Consider the following 15,601-nt stretch of genomic DNA (forward strand, 5'->3'; position numbering starts at 1 on the left):
ACAGGTGACTCAGGGAGCAAAGCCGTGGATCCCATGCACTGCAGCCAGGCTCGTCCTTCCCTTGCTTCCAGCCTCGCTCCAAAAGATCTTAGTCCGGGGATCAAAGCTCTTGTTTTGGACGGGATGTTTCATTTAGTTAAAGAGAGGGATTTTCGGTTCAGGAGCGGTGCTGTGCTGTGCTTGCCTGGCTTCTCCTGCCTGCTAGGGTCGGGAGTTTGGGATGGGACACCCTGCGCCTTAGCATTTCCCCTTACTAAAATAAAAAAAAGGACAAAACGAACAAAACTTCTCTGTCTCCGGTATTTTTTCACGCTGCCGGGGCCTCGGCCATCAGCCCAAAACACGGGAACCGGAGCGAGCGGGCGGCCGGCTCCGTCACGGGACCATCCCAAACTCCCCGTGAAGTCCCGCAAAAGCCTTTATCTCTGCCCAGGCAGGGTGAGGGCATGCCGACCGCAGGTGCCGGGTGCCCGGGAGCGGAACCGGAGCGTCCCGGAGCCGCGGAACGAACCCGCAGCGGCGCTGCCTGCCCGCAGCGCGGCCGTGCCCGTTCTGCACCGCGGCTTCTCCCGGGAATCTCCGCATCGGGAACCCGCGGGCCTGGCGCCTTCTCCTGGCTCCTCTGCACCGGGGAACCCGCCGCCTTCTCCCGGGACCCTTTACTCCGGACACCGAGGGTCCCGGGGACCCGGCGTCCGCACGGAGATCCAGGGACCCGGCGGCTTCTCCCGGGACCCTCGGCACCGAGTCCGCAAAAGACCCGGGCACCGTCCGCAGAGGTGCCTTCTCCTGGCACCCTCTGCACCGGGCACCCGGGGATCCTCTGCACCGCGGACCCGGTGCCTTCTCCCGGGACCCTCTGCAGAGGGGACTCGGGTGCCTTCTCCCGGGGACCCTCCGCACCGGGGATCCCAGAATTCAGGGACCCGGCGCCTTCTCCTGGCACCCTTTGCACCGAGGATCCAAGGACCCTCCGCACCAGGGACCCGGGAATCCAGAGACCTGCTGCCTTCTCCCAGGGACCCGGGGAACCAGGGACCCGGTGCCTTCTCCCGGGATCCTCCGCACCGGGAACCCGAGGAGCCTCCGCACGGGGCACTGGGGGACCCAGCGCCTTCTCCCGGGCCCCTCCTGGCAGCGGGAACCGCGGCTCCGTGCGCCGCTCCGGAGCATCCCCGCTCCGTTCCCGGAGCATCCCCGCTCCTCTCCGGCCCCGCCGCTCCCGGTCCCGCTGCGAGGTCCCGCCCCCCCGAGCCCCGCCCCGTGCTGTGATTGGCTGCGGCCGCGCGGGGGGCGTGTCCGGCGGGGCCGTATTAAACGTGCCATGGCCGCCCGCAAAAAGGGGCCGCGGGCGGGCGGGAGCGCAGTGCGAGCGGAGCGGGCACCGGGCACGGCCTCGCCACGGATCTTACCCCTTCTCCGCACCGGCACCTCCCTCGCGGCCGCCGCAGGTAAGAATCGCCTCCTTCCCCGCGTCTCTCCCCGCCTCCCCGAGGAGCGGAGGCGATGCGCGGCACGCGCGCTGTCGCGATACCCCCGCGATAAAAGCGTCGGCCGCCTGCGGCTTGGAGAAGAGGGGAACTCCTGCGTTTCTCACGGAGCTATTCTCAGCGCCTAAAATAATTCGATAGGTATGGCTGGAGCGCCCGAGCATCTGCTTGCAGCATCTGTTTGTGCTCATAACTTTCCATGCACCAGCTGCTCCCCCCTTTTTTCCCCCCCTCGGGATATTTTATCCTGGGGAAGGGCTGGAAGTTCGCATGACAACTCCGCGTCGCACAAAGCGCACCGCTCCATCCCTTCGCCTTCTTCTCGCCTGTTGTTTCCCGCACGGAGAGAGGGCAGAAGCGGCGAGTCTCGGCACTCGGATGCGTGGGTTTGAGCGCCCGGGATGGCTTGGAGGGGTGTGAAATGAACCTGTAGCTTCATTCATCGGCACGGTGCAAGCGGGAGGGCTTCTTTCTTTTTGACCGTCCTGCCAAAAAAATGGGAAGCAGGAAAAAAAAAACCAAAACAAAAAGCATTTGGGAAGGCAGCGAGGAGCTGTATTGTTTCAGCTTAGCTCATGACAGTGAAAGGAAAAAATACTGATAAGCAAAGGCAGATGGATTTGGGGGGGTCAGTGACCGGGGCGGGGACCGCTGGGGACCCGCAGGTGCCGCTGGGGACCCGCAGGTGCCGCTGGGGACCCGCAGGTGCCGCTGGCCCGGCTCGAGCCGGAGCCGCAGCTCTGTCCCCGCAGCTCTGTCCCCACCCCGCACTTGTCTCCGTGGCTCAGCCTTACCTTTACACTTGTTTGCTTTTCCATCCTCGCAGCCGGTGCTCCGCGTACACCCCCTGGTGATGGCTGCTCCAGCTCGGAGCTGTTTTGTCCCCCGCTACAAACACCCCGCGCCCGTCGCCTTGGCAGGACGGCAGATGCGAGCGCCACTTGTCCTTCCCTTTCTCCTATTTCTTCACACCCATTTCCCCGCATCATGTGCTCTTTTTTAATTTTTTCTCCCCCCCCGCTGCCTGTCGCTGAAGGTCAGATCCTTCTCCCGAAGGCAGCTCCGCGTAACTCGAGTCGCGGCCGGAGCAGCGGAGGAGCCCTGGGGAATGACTTTTAAGGAGAAAGGTTACAGAGGTGGCCGTGCCCGGCTGCGAGGAAGCAGGAATGTGGGAACAGGCTTGGCCGCTGCTTTGTTCTGCTTTCCGAGGGCAGCAGGGAGGGCGCTTGGCGGAGGTGCTGCTGGTGCTCTCTTGGCAACATGTGCCCGGCTGGCTCCGCAGGGCTCGGTGGCGTCAGCCGGGGAATAACCGCTCCAAGCGCTGCCTGCTGCTCCTCTCTACCCCTCCCCTGCTCCTCTGCGCTCCGGAGTTATCCCTCGGTCTTTAACCTTTGCCCGAATTCCCCTCCTGCTGCGCCTTGCGATGTGCGCGTCCTTCCCCAGGGAAGGGCTGCAGGGGGATGCGCAGGGGAAGGTGAAGGTTTGGGCTCCTCATCGTGGCATTTCCCCAAATGCGGGCTCAGAAATGCTGCAGATGCAGCACAGCCCCGTTGTCCTCCCTTCTCCAAGCATCCCCTCGCAGCAGAGCCAGCCAGGCTCTCCCATCCCGACTCATCCCTTCCCAGTAATCCCGTGTCCCTGCCACTGCTGGTAATTCCAAGCTGTGTTGCTTATCTTCCCTTGCAGGAGGAAAGATCACCTGGACTAATAATAATAATATTAAATATAGCAATAATAATCATGACAACACACCTGGTGATGATTGAATTTACATCTCTGTGTCTGGCTGCCCTGCACTGGGCCCAGTTAGGCAGATACTGGGAATCCTGGGCTGGGTCGGTGGTGCTGGGCTGGCTCCCTCTGCCCAGTGAGGATTGCAGGGCTGCTCCCACACCCGCCTGGAATTTTTGGTGCCACCAGCAGCTGATGCCGGGCTGGAATGAGGGGCAGCAGCGTTGTCCAGCCTTAGAGCAGCAGGTGGATTGGCACAAGAAGAAGCATTTGGTTTTCCTGCTGCTTTGTCCTTGGGTTTTTTGGGGAACTTTTGGCGGAAGTGGTGGTGAGGGTCAGGGTGAGCACGGAGCAGGTGCTGGGGCAGCCAGTGGATGCACAGGGCACTTCACAGGACCTGTATTTCCCCGAGCAGGAGTAAGATCAGCCCCTCTGGCTGATCCTTGTGCGTGGTGCTGCTCCTGCTCCCATCCCACCCATGCCGTCCTCCCTACCCCAGCACTGGCAGGAAGAGAGGCAGTTTGTGCTGGAAAAGCAGGCAGACAGCTCTGCTGCCCTGGAGTGTGCCAGAGCTTTGTGCTGTGAACTTCCAGCAGGTTCCAGAGTTGCTCCCAGGCTCACCCCGAGGTTTTGGGGTCCTTGGCACCAAAGGGGTGCAGCTGCACTCCCACAGCAGAGCCAGCAAGGAGGGATCTGGGCGAGGGGCAGGAGGGAAGAGGTGCTCAGTCCTGCAGGGGAGAAATGCGACAAATTCGGGTCCCAAACTTCTAAATGCAGCCACAGGAGGCTGGTGGTAGGATTTCAGGGATTTGTGGGATCCAAACAAGTGTCCTCAGGTTGAGACTTTTGTGGGAGCAACCGCATACTCAGACACTTTAAATGTTGCAGCTTATCTTTCCCTCCACCAAAAGTTTTCATCTAAAATCCAGGAAAGAAAAAGGAAAAAAGCAAACTCCAGAATAAACTGTTTCCTAGGCTGCGTGTTTCCATCAGCTTGGAACAAACCAGGCTTTGACTGTGGAAGTCGAACATGACTGTGATTATAGGATGTGGTTTGTGAAAGTGATCGATTTGCAGAGCAGTGCAATGGCTTTTCAAGAAGTTTTTTTATGTGGGATGTATTAACAGTAATTTCACTTCCCCGCCGTCTTCAGGTTTCTAATAAAAGTGGGGGTTTGGCCAAAACAAATCATTTAAGTGACCATTTAAAGAGTTCTTTTGTATTTTTGAGCACGATATCCTGGCAGGAATGAGAAACCCTGGGAACAAAAAGGTGTAAGAGAGGGGGAAAAGTGGATCCTTGCACAGCGGAGGCAAGACAGTTGTAAAAGTAAGAAAAAGTGCCCAGAATAAGCACGAGGGCAGCTCCACCAGAAGCGTTCAGTGCTGAGAGCTGCACTCCAAGGGGCATTACAGAACCCAGGAGCTGCCAAAATGTCTTGTCTGAGCTGAAGTCACAGATGACTAATCTTGGCAAGGAGGCATCGGGACACATTCTTGCACAACAAACAGGAGCGAGGGGAAAAGGGGAGGTGAAAGTAAACCCTGAGGAGATCCTGGAGGGAAAGGCAGCCTGCACACACAGCTGATGATGTTGCTGTTTGTCACCTGCTCTTTTCCTAACAAGTGTTTGCTGAGCTCAAGCCTCTGTAATGTGGCTGAAGGATGTGGGAGGGCTCGAGGAGTTGTTTGAGTTTTTGGAGCACATCAGCTGGGCTTTAGGGGCTGCTGTTGTTGGGAAAGGAGATAACATCTCCAGCTGTTGTGAGATTCCAGTCAGAGAAGAGCAGAGGTCCTGCCGGGCAGGGCTTGTGCTCCACAGTGGCTGCAGTTTTGTTGGCTTTTGGACAGACTCAGATGAGTTTTGATAACATTAATTTAGGAAGAGCGCCGCGATTTAATCTCCTGCTACTGTAAATGGTTCTGGAGCCTCCCGTGCCGTGCCAAAGGGACAGCAGGCATTCCTCTCCACCCGGGTGCAGCTTTATTCCCTCCGTGGGCCATGTGTGGCTGGAGCAGTTGCTTTAATGCATCTCTTCTCCTCTGCAGTATTTCAATTCCATTTCCTGATATGCAGTACATGACTTAATGGATGACGCACTTGTTAAAAGCTAGACCTGGGTCTAAGCCAGACCTCCCTGAAACAAGTTTTTGGTGCTTTCTCCCTGCAGGAAGGAGATTTTGTAGCTTTTCTGCTGAGTCTTGGTTGGTGACATTTCAGACTCACGGGACCCTCAGGGCTGTGACCCGCTGGAGATGGAAGGGGCTCCCGAGGGGAAGGTGCTGGGACTCGCTCCTAAAGGTGTTAGGAAGGCACTCAGCTGATCCTGCTCGGTTTTACTGGTGGCTTTAGCAGGAGCAGTTGAGAGGTTTGAAAGGTTTAATTGCTTTTGTACAACTTAGGCCAAACTCGAGTGTGAAAACTACAGAGATGCCAACGAGTTTGTGGAGTTAGAGAGAAGCTACTGCAGCCCTTGTTCTTGAAATTTGCTGAGAATGCACGACTCCTTCTTTTAGCTTAATTGAAACAATTGTATGTGCTTTAATTTCCTGGAATCACTACTGTCTGCACTCCCCCAAGTTTATTCCCTGCCTCCACCTTCCCTTCTGCTCACTCCCTGCTTTGTCACGGGTCACACAGTCCACGAGACACATCACTAGTCGCTACAAACCACTTCAGCATTTGTGTTTGAAGAGAAGGATGTCCAAGGGAGTTGTTTGTTTCAAAATAAGCAGAAATCACAGTTATAAATAGCAGAGAGATCCTTTGCATGCCCAGCTTTACAGTGAACATCGCTCAGGCTGGTGTGACACGTTCCCTTCAGCATTTTCCTTTGGGAAGGGCAATTCCTTCCTTGCAGCAACCACGTGTGACCCCTGTCCATGCACAGCTGTGAACGTTGAGCATCGCTGAAAATGTCATTAAGAAAGAGAAAACTTCCTGCAGGCCCACAGGTGTCGTTCTCCTTGATGCCTCGCGCTTTTCCTGCAGGATCTAAAGTGCCATTTCTCTTTCTCTTGCAGACCATGCCCTCTCTATGACGGTGGCTTGCTGAGCCCACCCTGCATGCCAGAAGAGCGTCCTTGGTCGATCCGAGGGCTTCTGGGGACTCCGGCCTCCGCCCGGTTTTTCCGTGTGTGTGTGTTCCTGTAGAACTTTCAAAACTGTTTCTCCAAAGGGTTTTGCAGAAACTCAGACTGTTTTCTAAAGCAGAAGCACCTCAGTCCCCGGCAGTAGTGATGGGCAGCGTGCGAACCAACCGCTACAGCATCGTGTCTTCGGAGGAGGACGGCATGAAGCTGTCCACCATGGCCGTGGCCAACGGCTTCGGCAATGGCAAGGGCAAGGTCCACACCCGGCAGCAGTGCCGGAGCCGCTTCGTCAAGAAGGACGGGCACTGCAACGTGCAGTTCATCAACGTGGGCGAGAAGGGGCAGCGCTACCTGGCCGACATCTTCACCACGTGCGTGGACATCCGCTGGAGGTGGATGCTGGTGATCTTTTGCCTGACTTTCATCCTCTCCTGGCTTTTTTTTGGCTGTGTGTTTTGGTTGATTGCGCTGTTGCACGGGGATCTGGAGAACCAAGAGAACAGCAAGCCTTGCGTGTCTCAGGTGAGCAGCTTCACCGCAGCCTTCCTGTTCTCCATCGAGACCCAGACCACGATCGGCTACGGCTTCAGGTGCGTCACCGACGAGTGTCCCATCGCCGTGTTCATGGTGGTTTTCCAGTCCATCGTGGGCTGCATCATCGATGCCTTCATCATTGGTGCCGTCATGGCAAAGATGGCTAAGCCAAAAAAGAGGAACGAAACTCTGGTCTTCAGCCACAATGCCGTGGTGGCCATGAGGGACGGGAAGCTGTGCCTGATGTGGCGCGTGGGGAACCTGAGGAAAAGCCACTTGGTGGAGGCGCACGTGCGGGCGCAGCTGCTGAAATCCAGGATCACGTCGGAAGGGGAGTACATCCCCCTGGATCAGATCGACATCAATGTGGGCTTCGACAGCGGCATCGACCGCATCTTCCTGGTGTCCCCCATTACAATAGTGCACGAGATCGACGAGGACAGCCCCCTGTACGACCTGAGCAAACAGGACATGGACAATGCTGACTTTGAGATCGTGGTCATCTTGGAGGGCATGGTGGAGGCCACCGCCATGACCACGCAGTGCCGCAGCTCGTATCTGGCCAACGAGATCCTCTGGGGCCACCGCTACGAGCCCGTGCTCTTCGAAGAGAAGAACTACTACAAGGTGGACTACTCGAGGTTCCACAAAACCTACGAAGTGCCCAACACACCCATCTGCAGTGCCAGGGACTTAGCGGAGAAGAAATACATCCTCTCCAACGCCAACTCCTTCTGCTACGAGAACGAGGTGGCCCTCAGCAGCAAGGAGGAGGACGAGATCGACACGGGGGTGCCCGAGAGCATGAGCACGGACACGCACCCGGACATGGAGCACCACAACCAGGCGGGGGTGCCCCTGGAGCCGCGGCCGCTGCGGCGGGAGTCGGAGATATGACTGGCAGGCTCTGCCTCTCCCGCGGGGCTGGAAGGACAAACGCCCACCGTGTCCGTCGGGCAAGGGCTCGTTGACCTGAGAAGCTGGCCCGGAAGAGTTTGCAGACAACGGTACTGTGGAAGAGTGCTGTGAAGGCAGCAGACCCGAGGAACCCAGGCTGGTTTTAGGGCTGTCCTCAGAGGAGGGACGACAGGAAATGAACTCTAAACACAAAGCACTAAACATGTCTAAGTATGAACAGAAGGCACATATGTTGTAGAATAAATTATGTATATATTTTTTTACAAAACTTGAACTTGCAGGCAAGCTTTGGTTGGGTTATTATTATTTTTTTGTTTTCAACTTTTTCCAGAATGCTTCTCTCTAGGGAACAAGAATGTTTTTAATGGCATAACAAAGGCAAGAATCTGCCTTATTATTATTATTATAATTATTTTTTAAAAAGCTGCTGCTAACTACATGAACACAAATGGTTATTTTTGTTGCAGTGTAGTTTTTATTTTCTCTTGTGTAATTTAAAAAGAAAAAAAAAAAAGTCAGTGTTGAACTTTTTGGGTTGAAAAGCTCATGATCAGTTCAGAGAGGCCAATGTTGCCCGAAAGTTTAAACTCCTTTTGAGGCCAGTAGTTGATAGCTAGAATCAATTTCTCTCTTTCCAATTACATAAGGGGCATTATGTAATATCAGGCCAATCAGTAGCCTCCAGCAAAATTATGATTTTTTTGGGGGGAGAATTTAATTCTCTGTCTAAAGGAAAAAACGAGACAAAAGATATGTATGCATAGGAAAAAGTACTAAGTTCAAACTACCTAAGTGGATACCAAAGAAAATGCACAGTTTTGCACAGTGGAGTTTATTTAAAAAAAAAAAAAAGAAAAAAAAAAGAAAAAAAAAAGGAACAGGCTGCTTTAAACAACAACAACAACAAAAAAATCAAACCTCAGACACTTTTTTGGTTTTGACTTTTTTCTTCTTTTTTTTTTTTCCTTTTCTTTTTAAGACCTTTATTTTGCACCTTATTCTAAAGGCTTAAGGCTCGGATCTAAAGCAAGCTGGGCCTTCTCCTCTTTCCCCCTGTTCTTCTGTGGGGGGAATGAAATCCCTCTTTTCTTGTAGGAGAAAGAAACCAGTTGGGGGAAGCAAACCAGCATCACCTGCGTGTCCTCCCTGGCCTGCCCCAGCTCTGAGCAGAGGAGCTTTCCCTGAAACTGTGCCATGGACACGTTGTGGAGCTGCTGGCTGATGCCAGAGGCTGCTGGAGCTTGGCCACGGATGAGCCAAGCAGCAGAGAAGTCCCCAGAAGAGTTTTTTTGAGGAGGAAGGAAGAGGAGGAAAGGGCCTTGGCAGCACAGCACTCAGGAGTGGCAGAGGGATGTTTTGTGCGAAATGCTTCTCTTCAGCAGGGCAGGGCTGTGAGGGAGGTGGATTTCCACCTGGTGGAGAGAGGGATTCCTTGGGGAGCACGAGGCTGCACAGGGAGCTCCATCTCCTGCCTCCCTCCCTCCCCAGCAAACCCCACTCAGTGGGTGACACTCATCCATCGCTCGTCACCAAGCACATTTGTCCCCTTCAGCAAAGCTCTGGTGGTGTTTTGGCTCCTTCACCTGGAAGGCTTGAAGTTCTCTGTGCCTCTAAGCTCGAGGAGACAGCAAAGCTGTGCTTGGCCCCTGCTCGTGGGGGCAGTGGGGATGGCAATCCCAGATGACTCTTGCAGTATTGGATCACTGTATGCCATTAAAAAACAGCTTGTTCTAGGTCTGGTGTCTTCTGCACGTGGATATCTGTGAGGGCCTCTGGCCCCTGGCAGCCCTGCCTGGAAGAAATGCCTGCAATGAACTGGTTTCTGATAAGATGCTATCTACAGGGCTGGGAACTGGGGGAATTCCGTGGTGTAAACACAGACTGGGCTCCTGGAGAGGGCAGAGGATGAAGCGCAAGTCCTGAGGCTGTTTCTGGGGTGGGAGGATGGAAGAGGAAGGGAAGGGTGGGCATTTGGTTGCAGTTTCTGGGTCAGCAGAGGTGGAGACAGCGGGGTGCTGCTGGTGCTGCTGAGGGTGTCATTCCTGCAAAGGGAGAAAACCAAACCAAAGAGTATCCAGTGACACAGAGAGGGCACGGGAACACAGCGGGGAGAGGGAGGCTGAGCAGCACAAAGGGGGCCTGGTCTCAGGTCAGCATCCCCCAGGTGCACAGCACTCCCACTGAATGATATTTGAGATATTTGAGAGAGGGATGAGAGATGGGGGGGTGGAAAATGCAGGATTTGTCTCCTTTCTTTGACACGCAAGAAATCCAGAGAGTTTAAAAAAAATAAAAATCCCCTCCCCTTTAACATTTCTGGTGCAGAGGTTTTGGGTTTGTTTGTTTTCTTGTTTTTCTTTTTTTCCTTCTTGTTTGTTTTGTTTTGTTTTTCAAGTCGGTTTTTCAGAAATATTTTTAAAAATTGTACATTTTATAAAGTTTATCAAGTATTTTCATATTTAAAGCCAAATGTAAATAGAAGTCTGTAAAGGAGGACAAGGAGAAGACAACGAAAAGGCCACAAAAAAAAAAAAAAGTATCAATTCAGCTCAGCAGTCTCGGCTCACTAGGACTAGATGCTACAGGTTAGCATGATTTTTAGCAAATTACTTGCAAGCCTTATAGGATTCCTAATGCTCTGAACTTCTCTTTATTTATTTTTTAAGCATGGACTTTTCGTTTGAGAACACGTTCTAGTTACTGGCGTTTTTGCAGAGCTCCCAGAGCCTGTGGAGGGGGGTGTGCAGGTGTAATCCACTGCTAAGCTCTGCTTGTTCTTGCTTTCCCAACCCTTTGTCTTTGCCCAGGGAATCCCACATTTCCAGCCCTGGCTCTGGGAAGCTGCTGGGAAGAGCCCTGCAAGTGATCCCCTTCCCCTTTTTCCCATCGATTTTGGCTTTCTCACCAGCAAATTGGAGTAAGAATTAAATATATATATATATTTTTAAGGACTAGACAATGACTGACAGCTTTCCTTCAGCTCCCGTTGATCGTGGGCCAAGCTTAGGCTGACTTTAAACCTTGAACTTCAAACCTTAAACTTTAAACCTTAAACCTTAAAATTCAAACCTTAAAATTCAAACCTTGAACTTCAAACCTTGAACTTCAAACCTTGAACTTCAAACCTTAAACTTCAAACCTTAAACCTTGAACTTCAGTCCTTGAACTTTAAACCTTGAACTTTAAACCTTGAACTTTAAACCTTGAACTTTAAACCTTGAACTCTAAACCTTGAACTTCAGTCCTTGAACTTCAGTCCTTGAACTTCAGTCCTTGAACTTCAGTCCTTGAACTTCAGTCCTTGAACTTCAGTCCTTGAACTTCAGTCCTTGAACTTCAATCCTTGAACTTCAGTCCTTGAACTTCAATCCTTGAACTTCAGTCCTTGAACTTTAAACCTTAAAATTTAAACCTTGAACTTTAAACCTTAAACTTTAAACCTTACATTTTAAACTTAGAACTGACAGAGCTCTACCCACAGCCTCCCCCAGGCCTCGGTTCAGCCTCTTTCTCCAGGATAAATTGGCTGACCCTAGAAGCTCACATGGAAGCTTTTCTCCTGTCTTTTGCTTAGGGGCTGGGGGGGAATATGTTATTTCTGCCCTTCCCTGAAAATACTTGAATGAGACACATTGTCTGACCCATAATTCTGTGTACAGTGACAGGAGCAGAGGTGGCTGGGGATGCTTCCCTCCCTCCCTCCCTCCGTGTGAGTTCTCCTGGGTTAAGTGGCCAGGGTAGGAATCGTGAAAACACTCCTGTGTTAGGGGAAGCCCTCGGAAAAAGACAAAGGGTTCAGGTATTTAATTTGTTCTTAGTTTTCCTTTTCATGGTGGATTACACGAGGTAAAACTGAGAAGTACTGTAATGTCTTTAACTCTGGCTCCTCACCACACTGTGGAGCAGAAGGTGCTGCACAGTTCCCACCCCAGAGCCCAGCAGAAGCTGATTTTGTAAGGACTTTTTTGGCCTGCAGCTCCTGTGAGACGAACAACCTCGGCACCTGCCAGTTGTCCATGACTATTTTCCTGTTTGCAGCCTTTTTGTATCGAGGTCTTCCTAATGTACTGCACAAATTGTGGATTGTACAGATTTTTATATATTATGTCTTATTTTATTATTTCTAAATAAATAATTAAAAAAATGGAAAAAAAAAAAAAAGAAATTGAGGATGAGCTCGGTGTGTGCAGCCCGTGTGTAAAGGAGGAGGGGGATGGGTCTAGAGGGGGACATTGGGCTGTGTTTGTGGGTGTCTGAGCACAGGCTTTGTCTGCAGTGCTTGAGGAACAGACAAAAGGCAGGAGGAAAGGGGATCCCACCGTTATTTCCCAGGGCAGAACACAAACCAGCCTTGGACCGGGGAAAATCTGCCCCAGGGTCTTTCTTGAGGTCACACCTGGGACTGCAGAGCCCCAGGTCATTCCTTGCTCCGAGTGGAAATGGAAGAAAAGCTCCAAAGCAGGGAAGGGGGGAGGGCTGAAAGCACCCAGAGCATCAGCAAGGGATTAAAAAATTAAGCAGGAAAGTCATCTTGAAATCCCTGTGTTTCGTGTCTGCCTGGAACATCTCCTTATGGGAACGCTCTGTTCCAAAGAGGCTGGGTGTAATCTGCATCCCTCATTTCCCTGAGCCCTGTGCCACCAGGACAGGGACAGTGCAGCCACAAGGAGCTGTGAAATCCTGATTTGTGTGGCCTCCAGGGCAGATACTGAGGCTGCACTGATGCCTTGTGCAGGCTGAGCTGGAGCAGAGGCTGGGCAGAGTCCCAGAACAAAGCAGGGATTGATTCCAAGGATCTCCTCCATGGATCCACCTTGGGCAGCACCAGAGCCCAGCCAGGGCTGCCCCCAAGATGACCCAAATGGCCCCAAAATGCACGGCCGGGCACGGGGTCTCTCCCTGGGATCAGCTCTGCTCCATTTGCACCTTGCAGTTCATTGTCCCAGCCCAGCTTTGGCCCAGCCAGTCCCACCCTGCTTGTTTTTCTCTCTCCAGCCCACGGGGTTTGTGCTCCTGGCCTGAGATTGGGATCATTTGTCCTTGGTGCCCAGCTGGAGCAGGAGTTGTTAGAGCACAGAACCTGAAACACAGAAAAGCTGAACCTGAGGCACCAGCACAGCCGTGACTCAGCTGCTGATCCAGTTGGGATCAAACCCTGCTGCCCCAGCTGAGGGGAAGATCTCAGTGCAGCTCTGACCCCTCTGCTGATTCCCCAGCCCTTTTATCAGCCTGTAATGCCATTTACCCACGCCTGGGCTGGAGCCCTGACCCCGCTGAGCAGGACTCTATTTATACATTCAAATTTACTTTTTGAATCCAATGGAAAGCTTATCATCATAATTACAGGCTGGATTAAGAGGCACAGATTAGCTGCCACAGCCTGCATCTGCTTCTTCTCCTGCTGCTAAAGGCATCCTGGGGCACAGCTGCTCAGTGCCCTGCCCTGGATTCCCTCGGGGACAGGCTGGGGACCACTCCCTGGCCCTTCCCTCAATCATGAGCACCCTCTCCTGTCACTGCAGGACACAATGATGTGCACACACTGCTGTTCTCAAGGTGAAAAGAAGGGAATCATTCATTTTCTGACTCCAGCATTTATGGATTTCCAAAGGTGACAGTGGATTGGAGGGTGACAGTGCCACCTCTCCAGTGACACCAGACAAACCAACAGCCCATCAAAGTTCTCCTCCTCCATAAAAGAGTGCAAAACAATAATTATTTCCATCAAGTGTGTGAGAAAGTTGTTACAAGAATGGAAACATCAGAAGGCTGAGAAAAACTTAAAAAGTCAGTGTGCCACTCTGCTGTCAGTGCCTCTCCTCCTCTGCTCGAGTGGAGGCAGCTCCAGTCAAAGGGGATTTTGGTGGCCAGCAAAGCAATAACTGAAGTTTTCTTCCTCTCTGCAGGCTCCAGGTGTGCTGCCCCGAGCCAGGCAGAGGGGATAAAATGCCACAGAAATCGCTGGGAAGTTGCAGTGATGCTGCTGGCAGCTCCTGTGTGCCCTTTTCTGACCCAAGCCACAACTGAGAGGCGTTTAAAAAACTTTTATTCCATTTTCAGTCTCATGAGAAGGGTGAGAGAACACAGATGTTTTAATCCACACAGTTCTGAAGCAAATATTTTAGCATTTGTTCAGGGACTGACTCCTGAGTGGAGGCAGCTCCAATCAAAGGGGATTTTGGTGGCCAGCAAGGCAATAACTGAAATTTTCTTCCTCTCTGCAGGCTCCAGGTGTGCTGCCCCAAGCCAGGCAGAGAGAATAAAAGGGCACAGAAAGCCTGGGGAAGTTGCAGTGATGCTGCTGGACACAAGGAATAACCAGAATTAGGCTGGTCCATTAAATCTGGTTATTCCTGCTGCAAGGAGTAACCAGAATTAGGCTGGTCCATTAAATCAGGTTATTCCTGTTGCAAGAAATAACCAGAATTAGGCTGGTCTATTAAATCTGGTTATGCCTGCTACAAGGAGTAACCAAAACTAGGCTGGTCTATTAAATCTGGTTATTCCTGCTACAAGGAGTAACCAAAATTAGGCTGGTCTATTAAATCTGGATTTTTTTATTTTTTCTCTTTTTTTTTCCCAAGATATCCTATAAAAATTCGGTTACAAATTTCCTGCTGCGCACAAAGTTCATTTGATATGCAAATCAGCTGATTAATTAGGCATGCAAGGTGCCTCCTGGCTGTGCCTGGGGCTCTAACTAAAGCACCCACCAAACCAGAGCACCTTGAGCTCACCACCTCAGAAATCTCCTGATTATTGAGCACTGAGACAACCCTGGCTGCTGCTGCTGCTGCTGCTGCCCAGGACTCACCAGCTCCACCATCCTGCTTGCCCCGAGCTCATTAGCAGAGTTTAATTGATGTGGAAGGGGAAAGGATGGATTTCTGTGCCTGAGCAGCACGGGATCTTTATGGCAGGGCTGCATCTCACCCCGGGGCACAGAGGTGACCCAGAGAGATCACTCTGGGTTATTTCTCTGCTCTTTTCTGAAGCCTCTTTTTCTTTACTCTGCTCTTTTCTGAAGCCTTTTAATGTTGTGAACGTTGGGGCAGTGGCTGTTGGATCTGGGAGGGTGAATGTCACCTCTGAGAAAAGTTCCCTGGATTTCTGGGGGATCCTTCCCATGCACTCACAGATTTCAAGACAGCCCAGAAAAACCTTGTTTTTTCCCCCCCTTTTCCCCTTTTTGATACTTGCACTGCCTTCACTTCTGCTGAAAAGGTGGAAGCAGATCAAAAGTTGTTCTTTTTCTCTGTTTACACCTAAAGCAAGAGAGCTTTGGTAGCTGCAGGTAATCCAGGGATCCTCTGGGATGGAAACAGAGGGAATTCCATCCTGCCTTCTGCAGGAGAGTCTGGCAAGAGATGCCTGTGCTCTAAAAGAACCCCTCAGCTGATTGAAAACAAAGAGAAGGAAAGCTTTAAAGGAGAAATAAAGTGAACAGAAGCATGGAGCAGCTCAAATTCATTATCTGCATTTCAAAATTACAATTTGAAGGACCCCTGTCTGCAGGATTTGGGGGAAGCAGTGGCACAGCTGGAGAAGGGAAGCAAACAATTCCATGGGAGAGGGCAGAATGTCCCAACTTTTGCCCTCAGAGACTGTGCTGGTGCAGATTTGGGCTCCTGGGGCTCACGGGGTCCTTGGGCTCCCTTTTCCCTCTGTTCCTGGCCCATCCCAGCTCTGATCCAGGTGGATCCACATCCAGGGATCCTCTTCTCCACCTTCTGGGCACGGTCACTCCTGTCAGCCAGAAACCAAAGGGTTACAAGCAATTAGGGAAGCCCTGATTGATCCTAATTAGAGCCAATACTTGGAGCATTTATCTCCAG

At 52.0% G+C, this 15,601-nt stretch overlaps 1 protein-coding gene across 1 annotated transcript; it reads left to right on the forward strand.

The window, feature by feature from the left end:
• The first annotated feature begins 1,308 nt into the window (after positions 1-1,308).
• Positions 1,309-9,499, forward strand: KCNJ2 (potassium inwardly rectifying channel subfamily J member 2). Its single transcript, XM_059864446.1, has 2 exons — positions 1,309-1,451; positions 6,246-9,499. The coding sequence occupies exon 2, from the start codon at positions 6,462-6,464 to the stop codon at positions 7,743-7,745; it is 1,284 nt and encodes a 427-aa protein (XP_059720429.1). The 5' UTR covers positions 1,309-1,451; positions 6,246-6,461; the 3' UTR covers positions 7,746-9,499.
• The last annotated feature ends 6,102 nt before the right edge of the window (positions 9,500-15,601 follow it).

This window comes from Haemorhous mexicanus, chromosome 20 (genome assembly GCF_027477595.1).
Source record: "Haemorhous mexicanus isolate bHaeMex1 chromosome 20, bHaeMex1.pri, whole genome shotgun sequence".
Lineage (NCBI taxonomy): Eukaryota > Metazoa > Chordata > Aves > Passeriformes > Fringillidae > Haemorhous > Haemorhous mexicanus.

What these genes read in the sequence shown, in the direction of transcription:
- KCNJ2 (XM_059864446.1), top strand. Translation starts at nt 6,462, where the DNA reads ATGGGCAGCGTGCGAACCAACCGCTACAGCATCGTGTCTTCGGAGGAG.